This window comes from Lithobates pipiens, unplaced genomic scaffold (genome assembly GCF_037356315.1).
Source record: "Lithobates pipiens isolate NorthernLeopardFrog02 unplaced genomic scaffold, aLitPip1_a1.2 Scaffold_16, whole genome shotgun sequence".
NCBI lineage: Eukaryota > Metazoa > Chordata > Amphibia > Anura > Ranidae > Lithobates > Lithobates pipiens.
In genome coordinates, this window is record NW_027507748.1 from 569605688 (window position 1) to 569629746 (window position 24059).

The following is a 24059-nucleotide window of genomic DNA, read 5'->3' on the forward strand; positions in this document are numbered from 1 at the left end:
AATATGCTTTTTTTTTTAAATTATTTATTTATTTTTATTTTTTTTCATAAATGTTCCATGCACATAATTGGATATTTAACCACTTTCAACCCAGAGGCCATATATATATACTGTATGGCCTCAAGTGGAAGTGGTTATACCATGATCGTGGCTGCAGCCCCAGCCATGATTCTGGCATACATTTGTAGAGTCGACGTTCTGTCGAATAGTGCCCGCCACCGAAAAAGCTATCACCAGGGCTGCTGTTCATCCCTAGTGATAGCAATAAAGTTGAATGAAAAATGGGTTTACACATACATTAAACAAGCATTTTATGACAATTAATATCAGTTGCACACCTATGCGATATTTAAGGTGGCCACATATTATTCTACATTTTTCTTATTAATTTTCCTTTAGATTTACCTTCAGCTATGTTGTGCAAGGACTTTCCTGATTGCATACAAATTGAAAATGTTTAGGTTTGACCTATTATTATATGGTTTTAGAAAATCTAAAGGAAATTTGTACAAATTTTGTTTAATATCTGGCCAACCTTTTTTTTTTTTCATGAACTGATTTGAAAATTATCAAAGGACAAAAAAATAAAGCATACTGTTAAAACAATGGGTACCTAGTAGATTGACACCTAATCATTTGAACATGCTCACAGCCGAAGAGAGAGCATATATTTGCGTTTGCCATATTGTTTAACTTCAGTATAGTCTGCAGGAAGGTCCACAGCTGTTCTTTAATGTCTTGTCAGGGTGCCAGTAAAACGAGGCTGGCTGAACAGAATTACAATAAAATAAAGATAAAACGGTTCACACATGCAGTATACAGTACAATATTAAAGTATTGCTTTAATAGAGCAATATACAAAATAAGGAATACCAGGAAACTTCTGTTGAAGGCCATAGAAATCACATTTAGTATGAGTATAGTAACAGTCGGTATTGTCTTATGTTGTGGTGAGGACTAATTCTATTGCTAAATGCAAACAAAGCAAGATGTCTTTTGGTTGTTTAATTTGCAGACTTGATCTTGGACCACCAAGATTCTTCAGGGGAGTTAGGAGATAATATCCGAGTCAAGGTGAAGGAAGCACTGCTGAAGAAACATCACCATCAAATAGAGAAGAAACGCAACAATCTTATTCCAATGGTGCGCTCCTTTGCAGAGGTTGGAAAGAAGCAGTCAGAGCCTCATTTACTAGACAAAAATAGTAAGTTTGTTTTTACTGGCTGTGTTCATAAAGTGACAGGAGACCTCGGATGGAGGGAGTCCATTTTTATACCTATTGTTCCATCTTCATTTACTCTGGCCATTAAAACAGGTCTGCTAACTGTATCCAGCCAGGTAGCACAGATCATGCATTTAAGTATACTTACTTGATTTTGGTTTGATAAAAGCAAATTATGACATATTTGTATACTTTAATGATCATAAATGGCTCCATGTAATGGGATCTTCCACACTTGATCACCCAAGCTAGGATGGTAGGTCCCAAGACACCGCCACAAGAAGGGGCTTATTCCTTACTTTAGGCTGATGAGCAGCCTTGTGCAAGTTATTTAATCTCTCTAGGCCAACTGTACACCCCGAAACACTGGTTTAAAGCATATATGCAATGTTTTAGTTTCCTTTGGCCAACTTTCCCATAACTTGGTAGGTTATACTTTTTTTTTTTTTCAGCTAAAATTTGGTTTTATCTGCTTTATCTGTGTGCTATAAACTTGAGCAGGGATAGGCACCCTTAAAGAGATGGAGATCTACATGAACAACATAGGAGAAGTCAAAGGTCACCAGGCACACTGCTGCCCCCCTGATTTAAACCGTTAATTGCCATAATACCATGTCACAATCGCATGGATTGCACAGCAATCATGTGTTTAAATCAGGTGGTGAGGAGGCAACATATCACCCCCTCCCCACCTGTCAAACACACTTGGATTGCGTTTCAAGGAGCAGCAGTGCCTGCTGATCTTGTGAATGAACCCTTGGTTGCATTGAGTAGCGACAACCTTAGGGTGCATGCACACATCAAGTTGGGGGGTGGTAAAACCCTGCGCCTGAGTCGCAGTTTTAATGCACCCAATCCATACCCCCTTTAGCTGCTGATGCAGCAACCAAAGGTGTATACCTGCCACAGCAGGAACAAAACCCCCTGTTGCTTTCGGTGGGTGCTACCGCTTGCTAATTGCGGCCCATTCAAGTAAATGGGGCCTCTCTGCAAGTGCCCCGCAACTGCATGCTTCTGCAGGGTCCAAGGGGTTAAACCAGGTGAGAAAGCAACACAACACTGCCTTCTTTAACCTCTTGTTTGCTGTACTCCACAAGGTTGCAGGACACTTGCAGAGTGGCCTCATACACTTTAATGGGTCATACTTGGCAGGTGCTACACCCAACAACAATTACAGGACATATAACTCCTGCTGCGATGTGTACACCCCTGGCCACTGCAGTTAAAGGGTGTGTGGTTGGGGTGGGGATGATGAAACACATCTTAACAATGGGGTTGTATCCCCCCCCCCCCCCCCCAACTGCAAATATAAATTAACCCCAACTGTTCTGAGGCCCTTATAAGGCTGCTTTCACACTGATGAACCGTGGTTTACCTGCACCATGTGAGCAGCGCAGTGCATCTGCAGCTTTCCTGGGTTAGCTGTGCTTAGCCATAGACTTCTGTTATATCCTGCACTTTCTGAAAGTGCACCAGACCCGCAGGATATAATAGAAGTCTATGGCGAAATGCAGGAAAGCTGCAGGTACACTGCACTGCACCCGCAGTGTGGGTAAACCGCAGAACATCTGTGTGAAATCAACTTTATACTATTATGTCCAGTGTATTGCTTCTCCCTGACCTGAAAATCTCTTCTTTCCTGCTTCTGGTACCACTCTGGAGACCCCTATCTGGGATAATAGGTCGAGTGCATTTGTTATCACTACACATGGGACAGGAGGCAGCATTACAGTGGAGGAATCGGCTTATGTGGTTCTTGCTCCCTACTACAGCTCCAACTTTACAAGTAGTCCCTCTGCATTGTTTGATGCACTGGGATGGCAGATCTGCAAGCCCAGACCATGATCTACTAGTCACCTGTCCGCGATCTACTGGTAGATTGTCATCTAGAGGTTGCTGACCCCTAGACTAGAGGTTCTGATTGTGCAGCTGGACCTGGAACATAAAGCAATGATTTGCATTGCTCTGACCATTATATTATTCAATGGATAAGTACATTATTTTGAATATTTGGGATAGAAGTGAGATGTGTAGATACCGTGTGTTTTTCAGAAGGCTCTATGGTGCTTTAAACTAGCTTATTGGAATGCTTTTTGCCTGAACTCACTTTAACCTGTCTTGTCATACTTTCACAAAGCTACTGGTCAGTTTTTTTACCTGACCTAAAAGATGACAGCTGAAATTTGAAAGTTCCTATGTAAACAGTGACAGCTTTAACAACTGACATATTAAAACATGGGACTCAATGTGCTAAGTCACCCATGGCAGGCAATAAGAATTATTTTTTCACAGATCTGGCTTCTGTAAGAGTGTTGAGTTTCTTGTCGAGTTTCTTGTCGAGTTTCTTGTCGAGTTTCTTGTCGAGTTTCTTGTCGAGTTTCTTGTCGAGTTTCTTGTCGAGTTTCTTGTCGAGTTTCTTGTCGAGTTTCTTGTCGAGTTTCTTGTCGAGTTTCTTGTCGAGTTCCTGAACTTCTCACATCTTCATGGCTCATTTTACTGCCTCTTAATAATCCTTCTATTATTGCACAGAAATCGGGATTAACCTGGTACTAGGTGGCAGCAATTTCCTGTTTTAGGCTGAAGTTGTCCTGATGGTTTTATAATTATTATAATAAGTAAATTAAGTAATAATAATATAATTTATATTAGAAATTTATTGTTCTCAATTCTCACATTATTGTAGCTTTTTGTGGTGTCCTTTTCTGGAGAATTAGGCTGTGATTCCACTGTTACAAATTGGATGCAGATTTCCCCACATACAATTTGCATTACAGGAGACTGTGACTGGCTCTTTATGGAGAGCTGCAGAGTAGTTTGCACAAGGGACCTGTGCGTCTTTGGCTCTGTTTTAGTTCTGAATTCAGGCAAATATTTGGCCCAGATTTGTCCCTGAAACTGAACAGGAACGCACCGGACTCCCGCTGTGAGCTGCATACGAAGATGGTGTGAACCCAGCATTTCCCCCTTCCACTATTTTCCATATCTTTACTATTTGTCTTATGAAATGACTGGTAATATATGTAATTTGCGTTCTTAACATTTATTTGAATCTTTAAAATGCTTTTGCAGATTACAAAACTGAAGCAGCCAGAATATAGAGCAGCTGTGCATGGCATCCAGTCAGCGTCTATCTTTTTTTTGTTTTCAAAGCTTAAAGTGATTGTAAAGTCTCCTTTTTTTTTTTCAATAAAAATAACAAATATGTTATACTTGCTCTGTGCAGTAGCTTTGCACAGAGCAGCCCGGATCCTCCTCTTCTCGGGTGCCTCTTCTGTGCTCCAGGCCCCTCTCTCCTGTTGCGTGCCCCCACAGAAAGCAGTTTGCTATGGGGGGCACCTGAGCCGAGTCACAGCTCCCTGTCCCTGTGTCCATTCAGACATGGAGCCTCGCCCCCTATCTCTCCTAATTGGCTAGCTGACTTTGACAGCAGCGGGAGCCAATGGCACTGATGCTGTGTCTAAGACCAATCAGGAGGGAGAGCATTGGATGGCCGAGACACTCATGGACATCGCTGGGACGAGATGGGGCTCAGGTAAGTATTAGGGGGGGTGGGATGGGGCTGAGAGGGGCTGCTGCACGCAGAAGGCTTTTTATCTTAATACATGGAATGCACTAAGATAAAAAAAAAAAAAAAAACTCCTGACTTTACAACTCCTTTAACTGAACAAGCTGAAGGTAAAAGCTGAAGGGTTGCCATGCACCACTGCTACAGATTCTGTCTGCTCCAGGTTTGGGACTTTACAACTCCTTTAACTGAACAAGCTGAATTTAAAAGCTGAAGGGTTGCCATGCACCACTGCTACAGATTCTGTCTGCTCCAGGTTTGATAATGATGATCAGTTTTCTTGTGGCTTCTCAGGCTGCTTGTCCTTATTGTGCAAGACATTACAAATGCATATATACATATTGAAATGCTTTTACAATACCAGCACCATTAAATTAATTGAAGCTAATAATTTATCTTACAGGTCTGTCAGTGTTTCCTCAACCTACTCCCTCTACATTAGAAGTAAAAAATGGAGGAAGCCACGACAACAGCAGTGCTGTTGATCTCAGTAAGGTTGGTATTGCCTCTCTTAGATTTTGTAGATTCCATTAATATTAGAAGCACCTCTATCCTGATGGGGGGGGGGGGGGGGGGGAGCACAGGGGAATAGAGAATAGGGTAAGGAAGAGAATATTGGAGTGTGGGGGGACATAAACGAGAGCCACTCGGGTTAGTATAATTTTATATTGCTGCTAGCAAAGATGTAGAGTAGATGGAGTTGTACAGCACAAAAATATATATTATCATTGTGTTTTTAGGTGGATCTTCACTTCATGAAAAAAATTCCCACTGGAGCAGAAGCCTCTAATGTCCTTGTTGGAGAACTGGATTTTCTAGAACGACCCATTGTAGCATTTGTTCGCCTGTCTCCAGCAGTTCTCCTCACTGGACTGACAGAAGTCCCAATACCAACTAGGTAAGATTGACTTAATTTTGTGTACATAGATTGTTTTGCTCTAATTTATGTCATTGCAAGGAACATTATTAATATTTACAAGATGCATTTAAAATTAGATTACATTTTTACAACACATAATTACTAATGACCATTGCAGGTAGTTTGTGGTTTGATGCTGGTCACAAAAGATTCTAAAATTCTTCTCTGGTTTCCTTGGTTCTGAGATGCTTAACAGCCTGGCAGCTAGTCTTACCCTATTTTTGTATCAACATACATAAGGGAAAAAAGGGGAGGGGGGGTGGGGTAGACATGGAGAGGGGGGAGCGGGGAATACATACGACGTGGTCCAGGTACAGGTGAACATACATGGCGACAGAGAGTCATTTCCATACAAGATACCCAGAGCAACACCCCTCCTGCCCCAGACATTCGATCCACATGGGCAGGCCCTTCCCCCATACTGGAGGAGGGTGTGGTGCCCCTTTGTCGCAGTTTAAAAAGCTTTTACAAGTGACTCCCGCCTTATATATAACAAAGATGGACTCGAAGTACCCAGAATGGTCAAGAAACCACCGACCACTCAGGTGATACTTAAAGCGTATAGGAGGGAGAATAACAAAAAAAAAAAAAAAAACATTAACCAGTAGAGTATAGAGAATAGCAAAGGGGGAACAAAAAGAGAAGAAAGTTGGGATGGGGGAGGGAGAGGAAGTGTAATCATCGTGTCTCACCAGATTCATTAATCAACTCACGAGCAGAAGTTGTAGTTGGTGGAGGAAGGTTCACCTGGACAAATCTCCCAAATTCTGGATCCGCTAGAGCAAGAAGCGCAACATCTAGACTGGACGGAGCCATATTTGCGGTCTGGACATGGGTCTTCCAAGCTGCCCATGTGTGCTCAAATTTCTCCCTGGTATCCCTACAGGTGGCCAGCCAACTCTCTGCCTCCATAATCTCCCCCACCTTCCCCAACCAGTCCCGCTCGCTTGGAATCTGCGAGCTTTTCCAATGTAGCGGTATTAAACGTTTGGCTGCATTGAGGAGGTGGGGGAGTGCACTCCTTTTATATCGTGATAGAGGCATAGGAGGGATGTGGAGCAAGAAGTGCTTAGGCAGGGCTGGGATGTCTATACCCAGACTATCTGACACATGTTTGTGGACCATAGTCCAGAATGGCATTAACACAGGACACTTCCACCAAATATGTAGGAAGGTGCCTTTCATTTCACATCCCCTCCAGCATACTGGAGTGTTTGGGAAAATTCTGGCCAAGGTGACGGGCACCCTGTACCACCTGGACAGAATCTTATAATTATTTTCTTGGGTCTTAGAGTCAATCGAGCTGGTATGTGTCAGGCGGTATAAATAATGTAGCTGGTCACCTGTGAATTCATGTTGGAGATCTTTTTCCCAGTCTGTAATGTAGTGTGGCTTGGGATTGGGTGTGGTGGACTCTAACAGTCCATACATCGCCGAGATCATGTGTTTCAGTGGCTCTGTGGATGCCCACGTGTTCTCGAAGTCTGTCAACGTCGTCCTGAGTGGTGTTTGTCTACGGCACGTAGCTATGAAGGCCTCCAGTTGGCGGTGTCTCCAGAAATCAAAGGGGAAGCTACCATGTCGCTCCCTCAGGTTAGAAAGCGGTATCACCGCCCCTCCTTCTACAAATCTTTCTAGGCTGACCTTCCCATCCTTTGTCCACGGGCCGAACGCGGCCATCTGTTCCCCCTGGGGGGATAACTGTGGTGCCGGTGCAAGGCGTGTGTTCACCCTATCCCACGTTTCCAGGGAATGAACTGTTAACGGGGAAACCCACCTAGAGAGCCCCCTGTTCCCTACAGGGACTCAGGGTGCATAGGCCAAGTCTCTGCCCGCCATAGTTTTCTTCCAGGGGGACCCATAACTTAAAGGGCGTATGGAACCTCCAATCTAAAATGCATTGCAATGCGATCGCTTGGTAGTATTGGAGTATGTTGGGTACGCCTAGGCCCCTTTCAGCGTAGAGCATTGGAGCGTTGCTATGGCCAAGCGTGGCTTCTTTCCACCCCACACGAACTTAACAAAAAGGCTACGGAGATCGGAGAAAAAACGTTGTGGTAGGTTTATCGGTATCATTTGCAGGAAAAACCGAATGCGGGGCAGTGTTGTCATTTTCAAAATGTTCGTTTGTCCCACCCAGGTAAAGCGTGATTTGTCCCATGTGGATAAGTCCGTCTTACCCTACTCAATGAAACTGCTTAGCATTACCGGTTCACTGTTATATTGTTACTGTTATACTGTTTGCATTACAGTCATTCCTTTTTAGAAGGCGCACAATGGGGAAAAACATAGTTACATATATTTATATAGTAGGTGAGGTTGAAAAAAGACCCTTCAGGTCTGGTATGGATATTAAGGGGAACCCCGCGTTAAATAAAAAAAAAAAATGGCGTGGAGTTCCCCCAAAAAATCCATACCAGACCCTTTATCCGAGCACGCAACCTGGCAGGCCACAGGAAAAGGGGGGGAAGGAGAGAGCGCCCCCCCCTCCTGAACGGTACCAGGCCACATGCCCTCAACATTGGGAGGATGCTTTGGGGGTCTATGACCCCTCAAAGCACCTTGTCCCCATGTTGAGGACAAGGGCCTCTGCGGGCGTGGGGCTTATCAGAATATGGAAGCTCCCTTTCACAAGGGGACCCCCAGATCCCGGCCCCCCCATTTGAAATGGTAAGGGGGGTACAAAAGTACCCCTACCATTTCATAAAGAAAGTGTAAAAGAATGTTAAAAAAGACACGCACGCTGTTCAAAAAGTCCTTTATTAAAAAAATAATAATAATTCCAGCGGTGGTAATCCACTCTTGCTATCCAGTGACGAATGATCATCTCTCCGGGGTCCAGAGACGGGTGATCTCTCCCTCCAGTGCAGTCCATCCATCCTCTGTCTCCACTGGCGGAGACACTGTGGGGATCCCGGCAACCTGACATTTCTTATATGAGGAGGGCGGGGCCACCCGTCACCTGACCCCGCCCCCGTCTGACGCAAGTGGGGAAGCCTGGCTTCCCCAATGACGTGTGGGTGACCCCGCCCCCCTCTGATGTAACAGAAACCTGCCATCAGCTCAAGGACATATTGCAGTGCATACCCCCGTTTTTTTGGTATTCGTACCCTTAAGTGATTTGGGGAGCCTCATTAGGGGCCGAAAAACATGTTGTTAAGGAGTTATTTATTTAAAAAAAATCCTCCCACAGCCCTTGGGGAAGTGGATGTATATTTTACATCCTCCATTGTGAAACATTTTTGGAGGACTGGTCCGTGAGTTACTATTTCAGTAAAAGACCCTTAAATTGCGGCCTATGATCTTGGCATCTTCCAGCGTTCCTACCTTACATATATGGAGCAGTGCTGTTGTTAAGAATTACCACGATATTGTTATTTCCTGCTCTCTACCCCTGATGAAAGTTCTGTAACAGAAACGGGAAACGCATCAGTATTCGGATACCATTGAGAGCATTAGTGGTCTTTGTATAGATGTTTTTTGTGTATCTTTTTGATTGTATATTTTATTGGAGACATTTTTTGTCTGGGTGTCTCTTTTTATTATTTTGTACTGTATAAATAAAAATATAAGTTTTACTTGCAATTTTGGTGGTGGTGGTGGTGGTCTATTAAAGTCCCATCAAGGGGGTCTCCTTTATGAGTTCTCTGTATTATGTGGAGCTGACAATTCAATATAGCCGCAAGTGATTTTAAATGACTTTTTTCCTGCAGAAATGACACTTTGTGCAGGGACAGTTCTAAGCACGGGAAACGTGCGTCCCTTCACAGGCATACTATAGACACCCCCCAGGTACGAAATTTAAAGGAATATTACACTTTTATTGTTTCACTTTAAGCATTATTAAAATCACTGCTCCCGAAAAAAGGGTCGTTTTTAAAACTTTTTTTTTTGCTTTGATACATGTCCCCTGGGGCAGGATCCGGGTCCCCAAACACTTTTTAGGACAATAACTTGCATATTAGCCTTTAAAATTAGCACTTTAGATTTCTCTCATAGACTTGTACAGGGTTTTCCACGGCTTTTCGAATTTGCCGCGAACACCCCAAATTGTTTACTGTTCGCCGAACAGGCAATGTTCGAGTCGAACATGAGTTTGACTCGAACTCGAAGCTCATCCCTACTACTGGGAAATTTAAATAAATACAAAGAGTTCTGGTTGTTATAAGCTTTCACACTAGTGTAGCATGTGTTGTGCACAATTCCAGAAAACCTGTGAAAAACATGTGTCGTGCTTGCGATACAAATCATTGTTGTTGGTACCCTAAACGCTCCAGAGATGGACAAAGACTATGGATATGCTAAACGAGACTGTCAGAGACTGTGAACATGCTATAGGAGTTGTTGGAGACTGGGGGGACATGCTTGCATGAGACTGGTAGACATCCCTTTTAGAACAGGGCAATAGGGAAACAAAAATCAATACTTGCAGGGAGCAGAAAAAAATGCAGAGGCCTGCATGCAGCCACCAAGGCTTTAGTAGATCACTAAAGCCTGGTACCCACTAGTAGTTTTGGCTTAGCACGCTGATCAGGAGCTTCTGACGGACTGGCTACAGTACATACACGGCGATTGTCGGCCGGTTTCTATTGAACTGGCCAATGCCACCCATTAGTCCTATGTGTACTAGGCTTAAGGGAATTGTGTTTTCTGAGTGTGTACATATCTGCCTAGACCTGAAAACTCTTATTGCAAGCATACCAATTCTCATCATAGTCTTTTCTCCCTGCATGCCATATGCATTTAATTTTAGTAAATCAGGCCCATGTATATGTTATGTAGATCTCTTATGCTGCGTACACACGACCAGACTTTCTGGCAGAAAAAATCTGACGGAATCATTCCGTTGGATATTACGATCGTGTGGGCTTTATCTGACTTTTTTCTTCAAAAATTCAGACGAACCTAGAAATACAACATGTTTCAAATCCGACGGAATCAATTTCTATAGGGAAAACCATTCGTATGTATGCTGGTCTGACAGACCAAATGCAACGCAAGCGCAGCTACTGTATTGGCTACTGGCTATTGAACTTCCTTTTCTAGTCCCATCGTACGTCATCACATTCAAAACGAACGGACTTTGGTCCGTTCATGTGTGGGCAAGTCCGTTCGGTCGAAAGTCCGCCAGGAAGACCGTCTGACCTTTTCTGCCAGAAAGTTTGGTCGCGTGTATGCAGCATTACTGTTTCTAGGATCAGCAGTTCTCAGGTAATGGCAACTATTTTCACTTTGCTTGAAACTGCGTGCAGTTGCCTGAAAATTGCCATTTATATGGTCAGCATTATTATGTGTCAAACAATGGAAAAGTGGTAGTAAGATATCTTCAGTTCTTTTCCCAGAATGAATATACTATTAGCTAAAATTGCTGAAAGCCACTATTCACTGATCCGTCTTTCGAAGACCCAGGTACAAGTACATACAGTTTAACTCCTAATTAAAGTGGAGGTCCGATCAAAACCTAAGTAAGCTTAAATCTGCTTCCACCCCCAATCCCCATTCTAAGCCCTATACTAAATACCTTACTAAAGAAAGATGTGTATACTTATCTAATATAAACCCAGTACAATCAATGAGATTATCGGACAAATGCGTGCCTGTTTTTTTTTTTTTTTCCATGCTAGTCTCCATATCAAAAACAAATGGGTTACTAAAGTATGAAAATCTCATACAACAGGTTAAAAATTTGTTGTTTTGTCCTTCTGTAAAATTTCAGAACAAAGCTGTGTATGAACGATCAGATTATCATAGGATTTTTTGTACGATATCCTGATTTTGTGTACGGGGCTTAAGTGTGCTCCAGTCTGGTCACATGATTGGCCCCCGGCAGTGGCTTCAGGAGAGAGGAGGGAGTGCCAACCACAGTAATTTTATGGGTGATCTCACCACCCAGGTGTTGCAGCCGTTGTCGGCAATCTCTTCTTTCTCCTAAAGCCAGCTGCTGGAGAGATCATGTTACCAAACCGGAAGGCCTTTAGGTTAGGCAAGTATACACCTCTTTCATTAACAGAATAGTTTGTATAGGGCTTAAACCGAACTTCTGCTTTTAAAGTATTATATATAAACATTGTAAGAGTGTCTTTATTTTATTTATGTTGTGGTAGTCAGGCCTTTCACACAGTAGATATTCATTATCTTGCTAATTAATTGTGCTGTGTACCAGCTACTTGCCAATGTTTTTATATTGTTAGATATCTATTAGACTGTAACCGCTGAGCTCTAATTCCACTTCCACTGCATTCTCCCAGCCACATATTTTCATTATCTCATATTAATTTGCCAAAGTACAGGTTTATTTATTACATAAGTACAACGCAGTACATGGCTGTTACTAAATTCATGTTTAATTTTTGAAAGCGAAGACAAAATTGGAGCATTGTCAGTATTGCACAGGCCCTTTAGGCTTTTGCACACATCCAAACCTTACCTTTATATTGGATTGGTGAGAAAACTGCACAAGCATATTTACCTAACCTTGCCAACTATCCTGGTTCTACAAGTTGAGAGTTCCCAAAATCACAACGGGAAAACTTTTTGTATACATACTTCCAGAGCTCCCTTACCTCCTGAAGCTCGATTTGCGCGCTGAACGCACTCCAGAGGCTACTGCCAGGCAACGCCTCCTCACTGCCTGTTTTAACCCTATTTTTACCAACAAATGTGCTGCAACTGCGTGGTTTCCCATTGACTTGAATGTGTAGCATTTGGCATCCGCTGATCACTACAAGTCAGGTTAACTTTGCCACAGGTGCGAACATCGCTGCCACGACATGTAAGCACCTCGGTCTGCTTCCAATTTCAGCTTAAGGGGGGCAGTTGGCAGGCGGTCAAAAAAAGCGCTTCAACTGCGCATTTATGTTGCCCCTAAATAAGACCTGCAGGCAGTGGGGTTGATTTACTAATACTAAAGCACTTAGAATCTGGTACAGCTGTGCATGGTAGCCATTCAGCTTCTAGCTTGTTCAATTAAGTGTTGGCAATAAAACCTGAAAGCTGATTGGTTTCTTGTCCAATGCCTCACCCTGGAGCACCAAGCACTAATGGTCTTTCTGTGCAGAGCTGCACCAGATTTTGCTCTCTCCAATTTTAGTAAATCACTCCCACTGTCTTTATAATGCCTACATTTTATAAATGTATAAAGTCAGACATGTTAAATACAGTGGCAAGACAAAGTATGTGAACCTGTGTACTTTATGGTCTAGGTTAGGCTTGTGTAAATAAAAAATAAAAAAAAACACAGGCAGACTTGGTGGACCACTTGGACCTTTTTCTGCTGTCACATTTTATGTTTCTATGTAACTGTTTTGCAGTAGTTTGCTATAAAATGTGATCTGTTCCCAAGTCACAAAAGTAGAAAAACACTCTGAGGTTGATTTTCTAAAACTAGAAACAAAATCTGGTGCAGCCATGCATGCAAACCAATCATCTTTCCGATAAGAGCATTAATGCTTGGTGCTCCACGAGGTGTAGGGCCATGTTGGCCCTCAGAATAGAAGGTATACCGGCGTAAGAAAAACTTATCTAGTGAGCAATGAATATTTAAAGTGGTTGTAAACACCATTCATGAAATTTGAACTAAGCACATATATCTGCAGTGTTTACTTGTCTCTCCAAATCTCTAAGGCCGCGTACACACGTGCGGACTGTTCGCCCAACTTTGTCCGTCCAACAGTTTCGGCAAACAGTCCGCTCAAACTTAGCATGGACGGACATGGCCACACACGACGGACGAACAGTTTGCTGAAACCGTGCGCGATGACGTTTCGGCACGCACGACGGATCGAAAATTTCGACGTCCAATACACTGCAATGCAACCTTCCGACGTGGAAATCCTTTCTGAGCATGCGCGAGACTTAGTTGGCCGAACAAGCCTACACACGAGCGAACAGTCCGCTGAAACCTTGTTTCAGCGGACAGTTTTTCGGAATTTCCGTAAGACCTTGTTCGTCCAACTGTCCGCTGAAACTGTCCGCTGAAGCCCCACACACGAGCGGACTGTCCGCCCAAACACTGTTCAGCGGACAAGGTTGGGCGAACAGTCCGCCCGTGTGTACGCGGCCTAAGTGTTGTTTCCCTCGTGCTTCATTCTTCTGTTTATCAGCATGAGTCGCTTCTAAAAAGTTCTCCAACACATGAGATAACATAAGCTCAAAATTTGTATCAGGAGGGTGCTTAGAGGTAGATGAGTAGGGAGCTTTTCTATTCAGAATCCAGCTCTGCATGTTCCTTCGTTCCTCTGCCTATGTGGAGGGGGGTGTCCCTTTCCTCTAATCAGCTGTCACACAGTGTAAGTGTAGCTCTCCACCCTTTCCTATGTACTGCTGGCAATTGAGGAAAGATTTTTAACATGATCTGCACTTTTGAAAGTGTGTAGAAAGGGGAAGTGAAGTAAACTTCACTGGGTATATTTAAGGGTTTACAACCATTTTAAGCATAATACCGCTACTCACCATAGCCAATCCTGGTATGGATGTATACATGTGAAAGCCTCAGTCAATGCCGCACCTCGGGCCACCCCCTTGACATGTTTCACCGTGCCCACCAGGGCTTAATCATAGTTTCAGCTTCATCAGCACCCAGGTTTTTTTTGTCAAAGCTTAAGTTAGAAGCTGATTGGCTACCTTGCACAGCTTCACCATATTTTGCACTCTCTCCACCTTTTAGTAAATCAACCCCAATGTGCTTAAGCTGATAAAACACAAGCAATTCTAATTTCTAATGTCTTTATTGAACACACCCAATAAGCATTAATGGTGTATTATCATAGTCAATATTTATTGGGGTTGATTTGGCAAAAAGTAAAGGCTGTTCACCTTGCGGTGTGAAAGGAACCTGAGTTCACATTATTATCCAATTATGTATAAGGGAAAGAGCATTTTTACTAGCACATGACTGGCTATTTAAAGTGATCTCGTGTTCATCTTCTTTAATAATATTGCCTTGCAAAGTGAACATTCATATTGCATCATTTATGTTGTAAACGGCCTTTACTCCTTAAGTAAATCAAACAATGCTTACAATTCATTGGAGTATACGTATATATGTTAGAGTAAAGAATGATTCTATTGCAAAGTATATATTCAGAAGTCTTAGTGGATAAGATAAAGCTATGTTTACTTTAATTACCCAACCAAGTGCAAGGAAATTAAAAAAAATGATTTTTGCTTGTACATGATTTAAGTGACCACCGCTCTACTTTATTCAATAAGCTAGTTGAACATTCACTATGTTAGCTGAAAATATTCTACTCCTCTATTCTCTGCATACAGTTATAGTGTGTAATTGTATAGTTCACCTAGTTTATATGATTATCTTTCAGGTTCTTATTTATCTTGTTGGGACCTGTAGGAAAAGCACAGCAATACCATGAGATTGGCAGATCCATGGCTACTATAATGACCGATGAGGTAAATACGTTTTTTTGTTTTTTTTACTGTTCCTGTTGACAAAATAAAAATAAAAATTCACAAAAGCTACCAGTTTCAATGGTATGGTCAACACTTAAGAAATGGCTGCACTCCAAGATCCATCAAAATTCTTATTTAATCACTTAACCACTTGCTTACTGGGCACTTAAACCCCCCTCAGTCCCAGACCAATTTTCAGCTTTCAGCGCTGATGCACTTTGAATGACAATTGCACGGGCATACAACACTGTACCCAAATGAAATTTTTATAATTTTTTCCCCACAAATAGAGCTTTCTTTTGGTGGTATTTAATTACAGCTGGGAGTTTTATTTTTTTGCTAAACAAACAAAAAAAGATGCAAAAAAAAAAATCATGTTTAATAGTTTGTTATAAAATTTTGCAAACGGGTCATTTTTCTCCTTCATTGAAGTGCGCTGATGAGGCGGCACTGATAGGCTGCACTGGTGGGCACTGATAGGCTGCACTGGTGGGCACTGATAGGCTGCACTGATAGGCATAGTTAAGGCGGCACTAATAGGCACAGATAAGGCGGCACTGATGGACAAAGATGGGCACAGATAAGATGGCATGGATGGGTGGCACTAAGGGGCACTGGTAGGTACCACTGATAGATGGGACTGATGGGCACTGATAGGTGGCACTGATAGGTGGCTCTGATAGGTGGCACTGCTGGGCACTGATGGGCTGCACTGATGGGCACTGGTAGATGACACTGATGGGCACGGATATGTGGCACTGGGGTGCAGCACCTTTGTTGAGGCAGATTGTGGGCACTGCTGGGTGGCACTGTGGGCACTGCTGGGTGGCACTGTGGGCACTGACGGGGGGCACTTATTTTTTAATGATGTTTAGTGATGAGGGGGCAGGTGGGCACTGGCAGGGGGCAGGTGGGCACTGGCAGGGCTGGCCATGATCGGGACTGATGTCCAGATCACGTCCGCCGGTGATCGGCTCTTTTTTTTTCTCGAGGAGGAATAATAGCCGATTACCGGCTCCGTTATATCACATGATCAGCTGTCATTGGCTGACAGCTGATCATGTGATAAGGGGTCGGGAATCGACCCCTTGCTCGGATCGGTAATCAGGCAAGTCTCGTAAACTCGCCGATCACAGAGCGCGCCGCACGCGCCCCTCAGGGGGCGCGCAGGCCGCTCGTGCACGGGACAACGTCAATAGACGTAGTCCCGGCAAAGGAGATCCGCGCTGTAGCCGTCATTCGGCTATAGCGCAGGTCTCAAGTGGTTAAGGACCGCCTCACGCCGATATACGCCGGCAGAATGGCACGGCTGGGCACAATCACGTACCGGTACGTGATTCTTTAAGTGCCCAGCCGTGGGTCAGGAGCGCGCCACCGGCGGCGCACTCCCAACCCGGTCCTGTGCTCCATGGCCGCGGGACCAGCGGACCTGATCGCCGCTGGTGTCCCGCGATCGGGTCAAAGAAGAACGAGGAGAGGTCTGTGTAAACAAACCTCTCCCTGTGCTTCCCTTGTGGCTGTCAATGATTGTCTGTTCCCTTTTATGGGAAGGACGATCAGTGATGTCACAAGTGAGGCCACGCCCCCCTACAATAAAAAAAAACATCACATCATACATAATCCCCCTACACTGCCCCCTAGTGGTTAACTCCTTAACTGCCAGTGCCATTTACACAGGAATCAGTGCATTTAAATAGCACTGATTGCTGTATAAATGACAATGGTCCCAAAAATGTCCGATGTGTCCGCCATAATGTCGCATTCACAATACGACCATGCAATTGTCAGTTAAATAAAAGCAGTGCTGAATCGCAAAAAGGCCTGGTCCTTTTGGCTGCAAATTGGTACGGGGCTTAATTGGTTAATAAACAAACACCCCAAGTGTTACAAACAGTTCAAATGGTTTACCATTTACCATTGGGATGTTAGTTTATTAAATAAGAATTTTGATGGATCTTGGAGTGCAGCCATTTCTTCAGTGTTGATCGTATATGCAGAGGCAAGCCGAGGTGGGCACCTGTGATATCATTAGGCTTCCTTTCTCACCTGGAGCAGCGAGTTCTTTTGTTTGGTTATTCAATGGTATGGTAAATAGTAAAAAGCATCAAAATCATTGTATACTCTGGATACACTGTAAATCTGTAGTTATGATCTCAAGAAGTGCTCAATTGCCTCATGTTTAATTTATCATTTCTCTAGTTATGTATATGAAACCATTCATCTCATTCTCCTCACATTGGTAAGCAGCAGACAAAGTCGTTAGAAATTTAGCACAGTCAATAAAACCGTAAAAATGTGTGGAGTCTTGTCACTTTAAATCATGATCGAGAGATGACTGACACCCATTTCATGAGTTTTTTTGTTTAAAAAAAAAAAAAAAAACAGACCTCTACAGATTCCTGGGGAAAAAACAAATCAAATAGGCGAATGTGAACTTTATTTTCTTACTTACAATCACACTTTACCGCGTTCTGTATGTGTTTTTTTTTTCTTTACTACAATACAATCTATTTATAGATTTTTCATGATGTTGCTTACAAAGCAAAAGACCGAACAGACTTGCTAGCTGGAATTGATGAATTCCTGGATCAAGTGACAGTACTTCCACCTGGAGAATGGGACCCATCAATCAGAATTGAGCCACCAAAAAATGTTCCTTCTCAGGTTGGTATAAATTTTAGTTTGTGACTATTATAAGGGATTTTGCTTTAAAAAAATAGAATAACAGTTGAAATAATAAGGTGACTGAGACTACTGCAGATGACTTGATTGGTTCATACTCCTGTTATGCTTTGAGTGAACAGATGCTTACGTTGCCCATTTTTCCAGCTCACCAGTAGTTTCTGCAGTTTATGGACCTTTCTTTCGTCCTCTCTCCTGCATTTTGGGGGTTTAACAAAATGCTTGCTCCAGTGTTAGCCCTGTTGCTCTTTTCGGGGTTATCCCATTTTGGGAAATTTGGACAACCTCCTGCTGCAAGAAATGTTGCAAAGGTTCTGGTGGATCCTGAACCTTAAGACATTTTCACTGGCTCTGACTCCTAGCATTTGGAGTATCTGGGGTTTGTTTTGGACACTTCCCACCCTATAATGTTGTTTTCCCCAGGAACTAACTTCCGACTCTAAAGACTCAAGTCCGTGTTCTTCAATGTAGATGTCCTCCAACCCTCTGTTTCTTCATGAGGGTCATGTGGCTGATGGTAGCTTCCTTCAGGGTAAGCTTCTTCCTGATTTGCTCCAGATGATCAAAATGAACCGCTAATTGAACTTCAGGCATCAAAGTCTATTTCGGGCCTTTTTGCAGAGGTCTCTCATGTGGTTTCCCACAGCCACAATCTCCTTTTGGCACCTCAGAAGGCCACATTTGAACCTATCAGAGGCATTCTTCTCTCTACTTTGACCCACAAATTAGTATTTCTTGTTTCAATCACCTTAGTCAAATGAGTATCTGACCTGATGACTTTAGACCACCAGAAACCATTTTTTTGGTCTTGTGAAATAAAGCGGTACTAAGTCCCAGGACATCCTTTCCAAAGTCGTGCCCACGTTCTTCCTTAACAGGACATTGCTCTTCTGTCCCTCTGTCCATCTCCAGCTCACCAAAAATAAATCGCCCTCCTATGTTGAAAAGTGGTCTAGGTTTTCAAGGCCGTCTCTCAGCCACTGCTTCCTTCTGGAAGACTAATTCCCTTTTTGTCATCCTGGATTGGCTTCTCGATTTATAACCTGGCAGATCATCATTCAGGCTTATGGTCTTAAGGTTGGGGGTTTCCACCTTTCCAGTACAGAATTACTTTATTAGGGCAGAGACGGGCTCTTAGGATTTTTAAAATCAGACCTCTGTTTCCAATATTTGCAAGGCTGCCACCCATCCACATGCTCTATCAGGTGGACAGTTCTGCCTCATCTGATGATGGCTTTGAGTGAGTGGTCCTTCAGCAGGCATCTTTTTGAGCTGCAAACAGTTCTTAGTACTTGTTGTTTACATTGCTCCTGTTAGAAGTTGTTTTGCTGTGTTGTCTGCCTCTTAGGTGGACTGATTTTGCACATCAAGAATTTCTTTTTTCGGAACTCACTGTAAAATCCCTTTCTTGGCGTCCATTGAGGGGCACATGTCCCACATCTGTGTTAGGTACTGGTTTGCTTTAGAGCTGAGGTATTATACCCTGTGGTAGCCTACAGTTTTTTGTTTGCCACCAGTGTCCAATAATGCTGTAAGTGGCAATATAGCCTAAAGGTTTAAAATGGTATCAGATCTAAAATCAGAAATGTAATATATTGCAGGTTACCAATCTTTAGATGTGGTGGCTGCATTCATTTGTTTAGCCCTTTTCCCCTCTGTTTTGTCTGGCCAGTAACACATCTCCTGTATTAGAGTGTCTCCACTCTGGATGAAGGAGCATAGAGGCATCTTTGGAGGGCAGCATTCTCAGTCTAGGGGAAGGGGAATGTTCAGTGTACTAGCAGATTTCGATACACTGACAAATCAAAGCCAAACTTCAGCTCACACTTTATAAGCAGTTATAACAGTTATTCTTTCTTTTTGGGATAAAAGTTTTGCATATATGCTGATCATTGTAAGCACCCTTGTCAATGGTAAATGGTTTGTCTCATCCCTCTAACTGCTACATCTGCAAGAGAGCTTGTAAAAAAGAGCTTTGAAAAAGAACAGATTGGCTCTATCACCAGGTGAAAATAAGGGAAGGGGAAGAGCCTAAAAAAGAAAAAAAAATGCAGCCATCACTTCTTAGAATTAGTAAACTGCAATATAATGAATGTTTGCTTTTGGGTTTACTACCTCTTTAAAAGAAACATATGGACTTCTTAGAAAAAGAAAAAAAAACATTTATACTCCTCTAGGTGGATGCAGCATCCATCATATGCTGCATCTGTCCCCCGCTGGCTTTTCAGTGAGAACTGAACGCTACCAATCGCTCAGTTCTCCCCCTCTGCTCTGAGCAGAGAGCTGTGACTGTCGGTCACCAGCTCTCTGCTTTGCCCCTCCAGCACTCCCTGAGGGTCTGGGTTGTGAAGGGGGTGGGGGGGGGGCTGGCCTAGGCTCTCAGCTGATTGCTGGGAGGCTGAGCCAAGTGACGGCCCAGGCATCTCGGTGGATTCCGACCATATGGCCTGGACTGGCTGACTGATATCAGCCAACAGCAGACTTTACTCCCTGTTGGCTGAAAATGGGTCACAGGAGTGCAGAACGAATTGCACTCCTGTGATGCAAACGAACAAATTGCACTCCTGTGATCCAGTGGAGAAATATGACCAAAATAGCTTTGGCTATACTTCTCCTTTTTAAGTCTTCTTGTGTCCCTGAACAGACTTTAAGAAAATTATTTTAAAGTGAATTGAATAATCCTGTTGTCCTGCAAGAAGCAAGCATGAACTTTTTCTGGATAAAATTATTCCCAATGCATACAATTAAATGTATGTGAATTCCTGTGTTGCAGGAGAAAAGGAAAATGCCTGGAGTCCCCAATGGAAATGTCTGCCATGTAGATCCTGAACCAGAGCCAGAAGAAAGCGGACCAGAATTGCAGCGCACAGGGAGGTTAGTGGATGTTTGTTGGAATTATTCAGAGTGACAGACACTCACTACAGACTAGGATGAATAAAGCCCCAGTCCAAATCTACCTACAATAGGACCCTCTGTCAGGTATGAATATTTAATTATTTTTAACCTTCATGGATCATATCATTCGCTCCTACTAGGTTACTAAATTATTGCTGAAAAAGCTTAATATTGGATAGCGAGGAACCTATCATAGTGTAATTTTAAGGTAACTAAAGCCGGGTACACACTATTGTGGTGTTTTTTTGTTCAACCCCATGGGTTGGACGAAACACAAACTGTCAGCTCCAGTCGAAGCCGCTGTACTAGCCATGAGAGGTTAGTTCAGAGATCTCCCCCTCTGAGCTGTTGTGTTATTCCACCCTGCACAACCACCCCCCCCCCCCCCCCCCACCACCCTGCACAACCACCCCTCCACATTCTGGGCTTTATTTTTATGAAAAGTAGAGCTTTTGCTCATAGCGAATCAAGCAGATGTCGTTGTCCTAATTTAATCTGTTGCTTTGAGCACTATCTCTGTTTTTATTTCAGGCTCCTTTGTGTTATTTTTCACAAGTAAGCCTCCTGTGAGTCATATATATTGATGTTACCAAAGTGAAGGCAAAGCTGAAGGTTAGCTTTTCAGAAATGTATTGCAACCTATGAAAAGACCTGACTTGGGCAGCTACAGTCTTCCTATATGTGTGAACACCGTTCCTTTGGTTTGGTTTTTTTTGGGGGGGGGGGGGGGCATTCGAGACAGCTGTTGCAAATCCTAGAGTAACAATAAGTCATGCATTTAGTAAATTTGCAGCCCAATGGCTGAAAAAAATGTTGTAATAAATTCAATGAAAACCTTACCACTGAGCAAACATTAGTCAGCTACAGCACCCAGTGGACAGTCATTTGTTAGAAAATAGCTACTGGTATTTTTCTGCTGCTGGCAGTAAATGGCGCTTTGTATTATTCATTTCAGGTTTTTTGGTGGTCTGATGGTAGACATCAAGAGGAAAGCTCCTTGGTACTGGAGTGACTACAGGGATGCGCTGAGCTTGCAGTGTGTGGCTTCTTTCCTCTTCCTGTACTGTGCTTGCATGTCTCCGGTCATCACATTTGGGGGTTTGCTTGGAGAAGCTACAGAAGGTCGAATAGTAAGAAACTTACCTGTGCCTAACACCGACTAGAACCACCCTCCCTTCCTGCCTCACTTTCCTCCTGAAAAAACACAAGACTGGCCAGCAAATCTTGCTTCATTAAATCAGCTTTTTTTATTTGCCATCTTTTTCTTTTTAATCAGGATAATCCCTATCTCTGGCTTTATTTAAGCACCAAGCGTGTTTGCCGTCGCTTAGTTAATGGCCAATTAATGGGTTTAAAGCTCAGCTTTTTCCACTGGTGTTGAGCAGGCTTTGATGCAAAGTATTTGATTACAGGCAAAAGCGAATAAACCTAATTATTCTACTGAAATAGCTTGCAAACTGCTAATCAATAATTTTGAAGTGGTTGGGGTGGGGGGGAAATCATGTTACGTAAACAACATGTTATTAATCTAGTTTTACAACTCCACAGACACATTAAATCAGGTCTTCTTTGTTTACAATTGCATGTCATCTGGAAATAAGTTATGTGTTGTGTGATGTGCACACTAACCTGATATTTGTGCCCCTACAGAGTGCAATAGAATCCCTGTTTGGTGCTTCTATGACAGGAATCGCTTACTCGCTGTTTGCTGGACAACCGTTGACGATCCTGGGCAGTACAGGACCAGTACTGGTGTTTGAGAAGATTCTCTTCAAGTTCTGCAAGTAAAAAAAACACATTTTTTTATTCGTAATCCCCACAGCAAAATTAAAACTACTAGACCAGCAATTATTTTTACTGTCTCATGTAACATACTGTATATGCACATCTACAGGACAACAGTTTGCAATACTACAGTAGCATGTCACAGCAATATAATGTAGGCTTCATTTTCAAGAGGTCTATCTGTGTTCAAGAGGGCTATCCAGAGTTTTATATAAACATATATTGGAGTACTGGTAGATTTCATTTTTTTAATGTAATTTTTATGAAATTATCTTAATAGATCAAAAAATATTTTTTTAAGCTGAAGCAAAATCCCCAGCCTGCCTCTAAATCATACAGTAAATAACAAAAAAACAAAAAAAACTTCTATTTTAAGAAATAAAAAAATAGCTTTGTTTTATGTAGGTTTATTACATTTAAATTTACTCAGGCTGGGTTCTCTTTGACATCACTGAGTCGTGTAATTCCATATTAGGTGTACACTAATATCTAATATGATAAGCAAAGAAAAATGTAAACTATCCCTATAATGTAAGGAGAAAAGCTTACTGTGGGCTTGAGAACCTTACTTGGTTGACATTTTCCAGCATAGACCATAGGCTTCTGGTACATGGCAACTCACCCTATATTTGGATTATTCTATTTGAAATAGGTTTAAGGTGTTTGTATACAGTGCCTTGTGAAAGTATTCGGCCCCCTTGAACTTTTCAACCTTTTGCCACATTTCAGGCTTCAAATATAAAGATATAACATTTTTATTTTTTGTGAAGAATCACCAACAAGTGGGACACAATTGTGAAGTGGAACGAAATCTATTGGATTTTTGAAACTTTTTTAACTATTAAAAAAATGAAAAGTGGGGCGTGCAAAATTATTCGGCCCCCTTGCGTTAATACTTTGTAGAGCCACCTTTTGCTGCGATTACAGCTGCAAGTCGCTTGGGGTATGTCTCTATCAGTTTTGCACATCGAGAGACTGAAATTCTTGCCCATCCTTCCTTGCAAAACAGCTCAAGCTCAGTGAGGTTGGATGGAGAGCGTTTGTGAACAGCAGTTTTCAGCTCTTTCCACAGATTCTCGATTGGATTCAGGTCTGGACTTTGACTTGGCCATTCTAACACCTGGATACGTTTATTTGTGAACCATTCCTTTGTAGATTTTGCTGTATGTTTGGGATCATTGTCTTGTTGGAAGATAAATCTCCGTCCCAGTTTCAGGTCTTTTGCAAGACTCCAACAGGTTTTCATCCAGAATGGTCCTGTATTTGGCTGCATCCATCTTCCCCTCAATTTTAACCATCTTCCCTGTCCCTGCTGAAGAAAAGCAGGCCCAAACCATGATGCTGCCACCACCATGTTTGACAGTGGGGGGATGGTGTGTTGAGGGTGATGAGCTGTGTTGCTTTTACGCCAAACATATCGTTTTGCATTGTGGGCAAAAAGTTCTATTTTGGTTTCATCTGACCAGAGCACCTTCTTCCACATGTTTGGTGTGTCTCCCAGGTAACTTGTGGCAAACTTTAGACAAGACTTTTTATGGATATCTTTGAGAAATGGCTTTCTTCTTGCCACTCTTCCATAAAGG

General features: G+C 42.7%; 1 protein-coding gene across 2 annotated transcripts in view; it reads left to right on the forward strand.

The window, feature by feature from the left end:
• The window catches only part of SLC4A8 (solute carrier family 4 member 8), a 317175-nt gene that overhangs the window by 211452 nt on the left and 81664 nt on the right, over window positions 1-24059 (forward strand). For both annotated transcript variants that reach the window (XM_077483707.1, XM_077483708.1), the window contains exons 6-13: window positions 1016-1204; window positions 5191-5282; window positions 5528-5685; window positions 15027-15114; window positions 17632-17778; window positions 20570-20670; window positions 21647-21821; window positions 22342-22475. In XM_077483707.1, coding sequence (XP_077339833.1) covers window positions 1016-1204; window positions 5191-5282; window positions 5528-5685; window positions 15027-15114; window positions 17632-17778; window positions 20570-20670; window positions 21647-21821; window positions 22342-22475 — 1084 coding nt within the window. The remainder of the gene's footprint in view (window positions 1-1015; window positions 1205-5190; window positions 5283-5527; window positions 5686-15026; window positions 15115-17631; window positions 17779-20569; window positions 20671-21646; window positions 21822-22341; window positions 22476-24059) is intronic.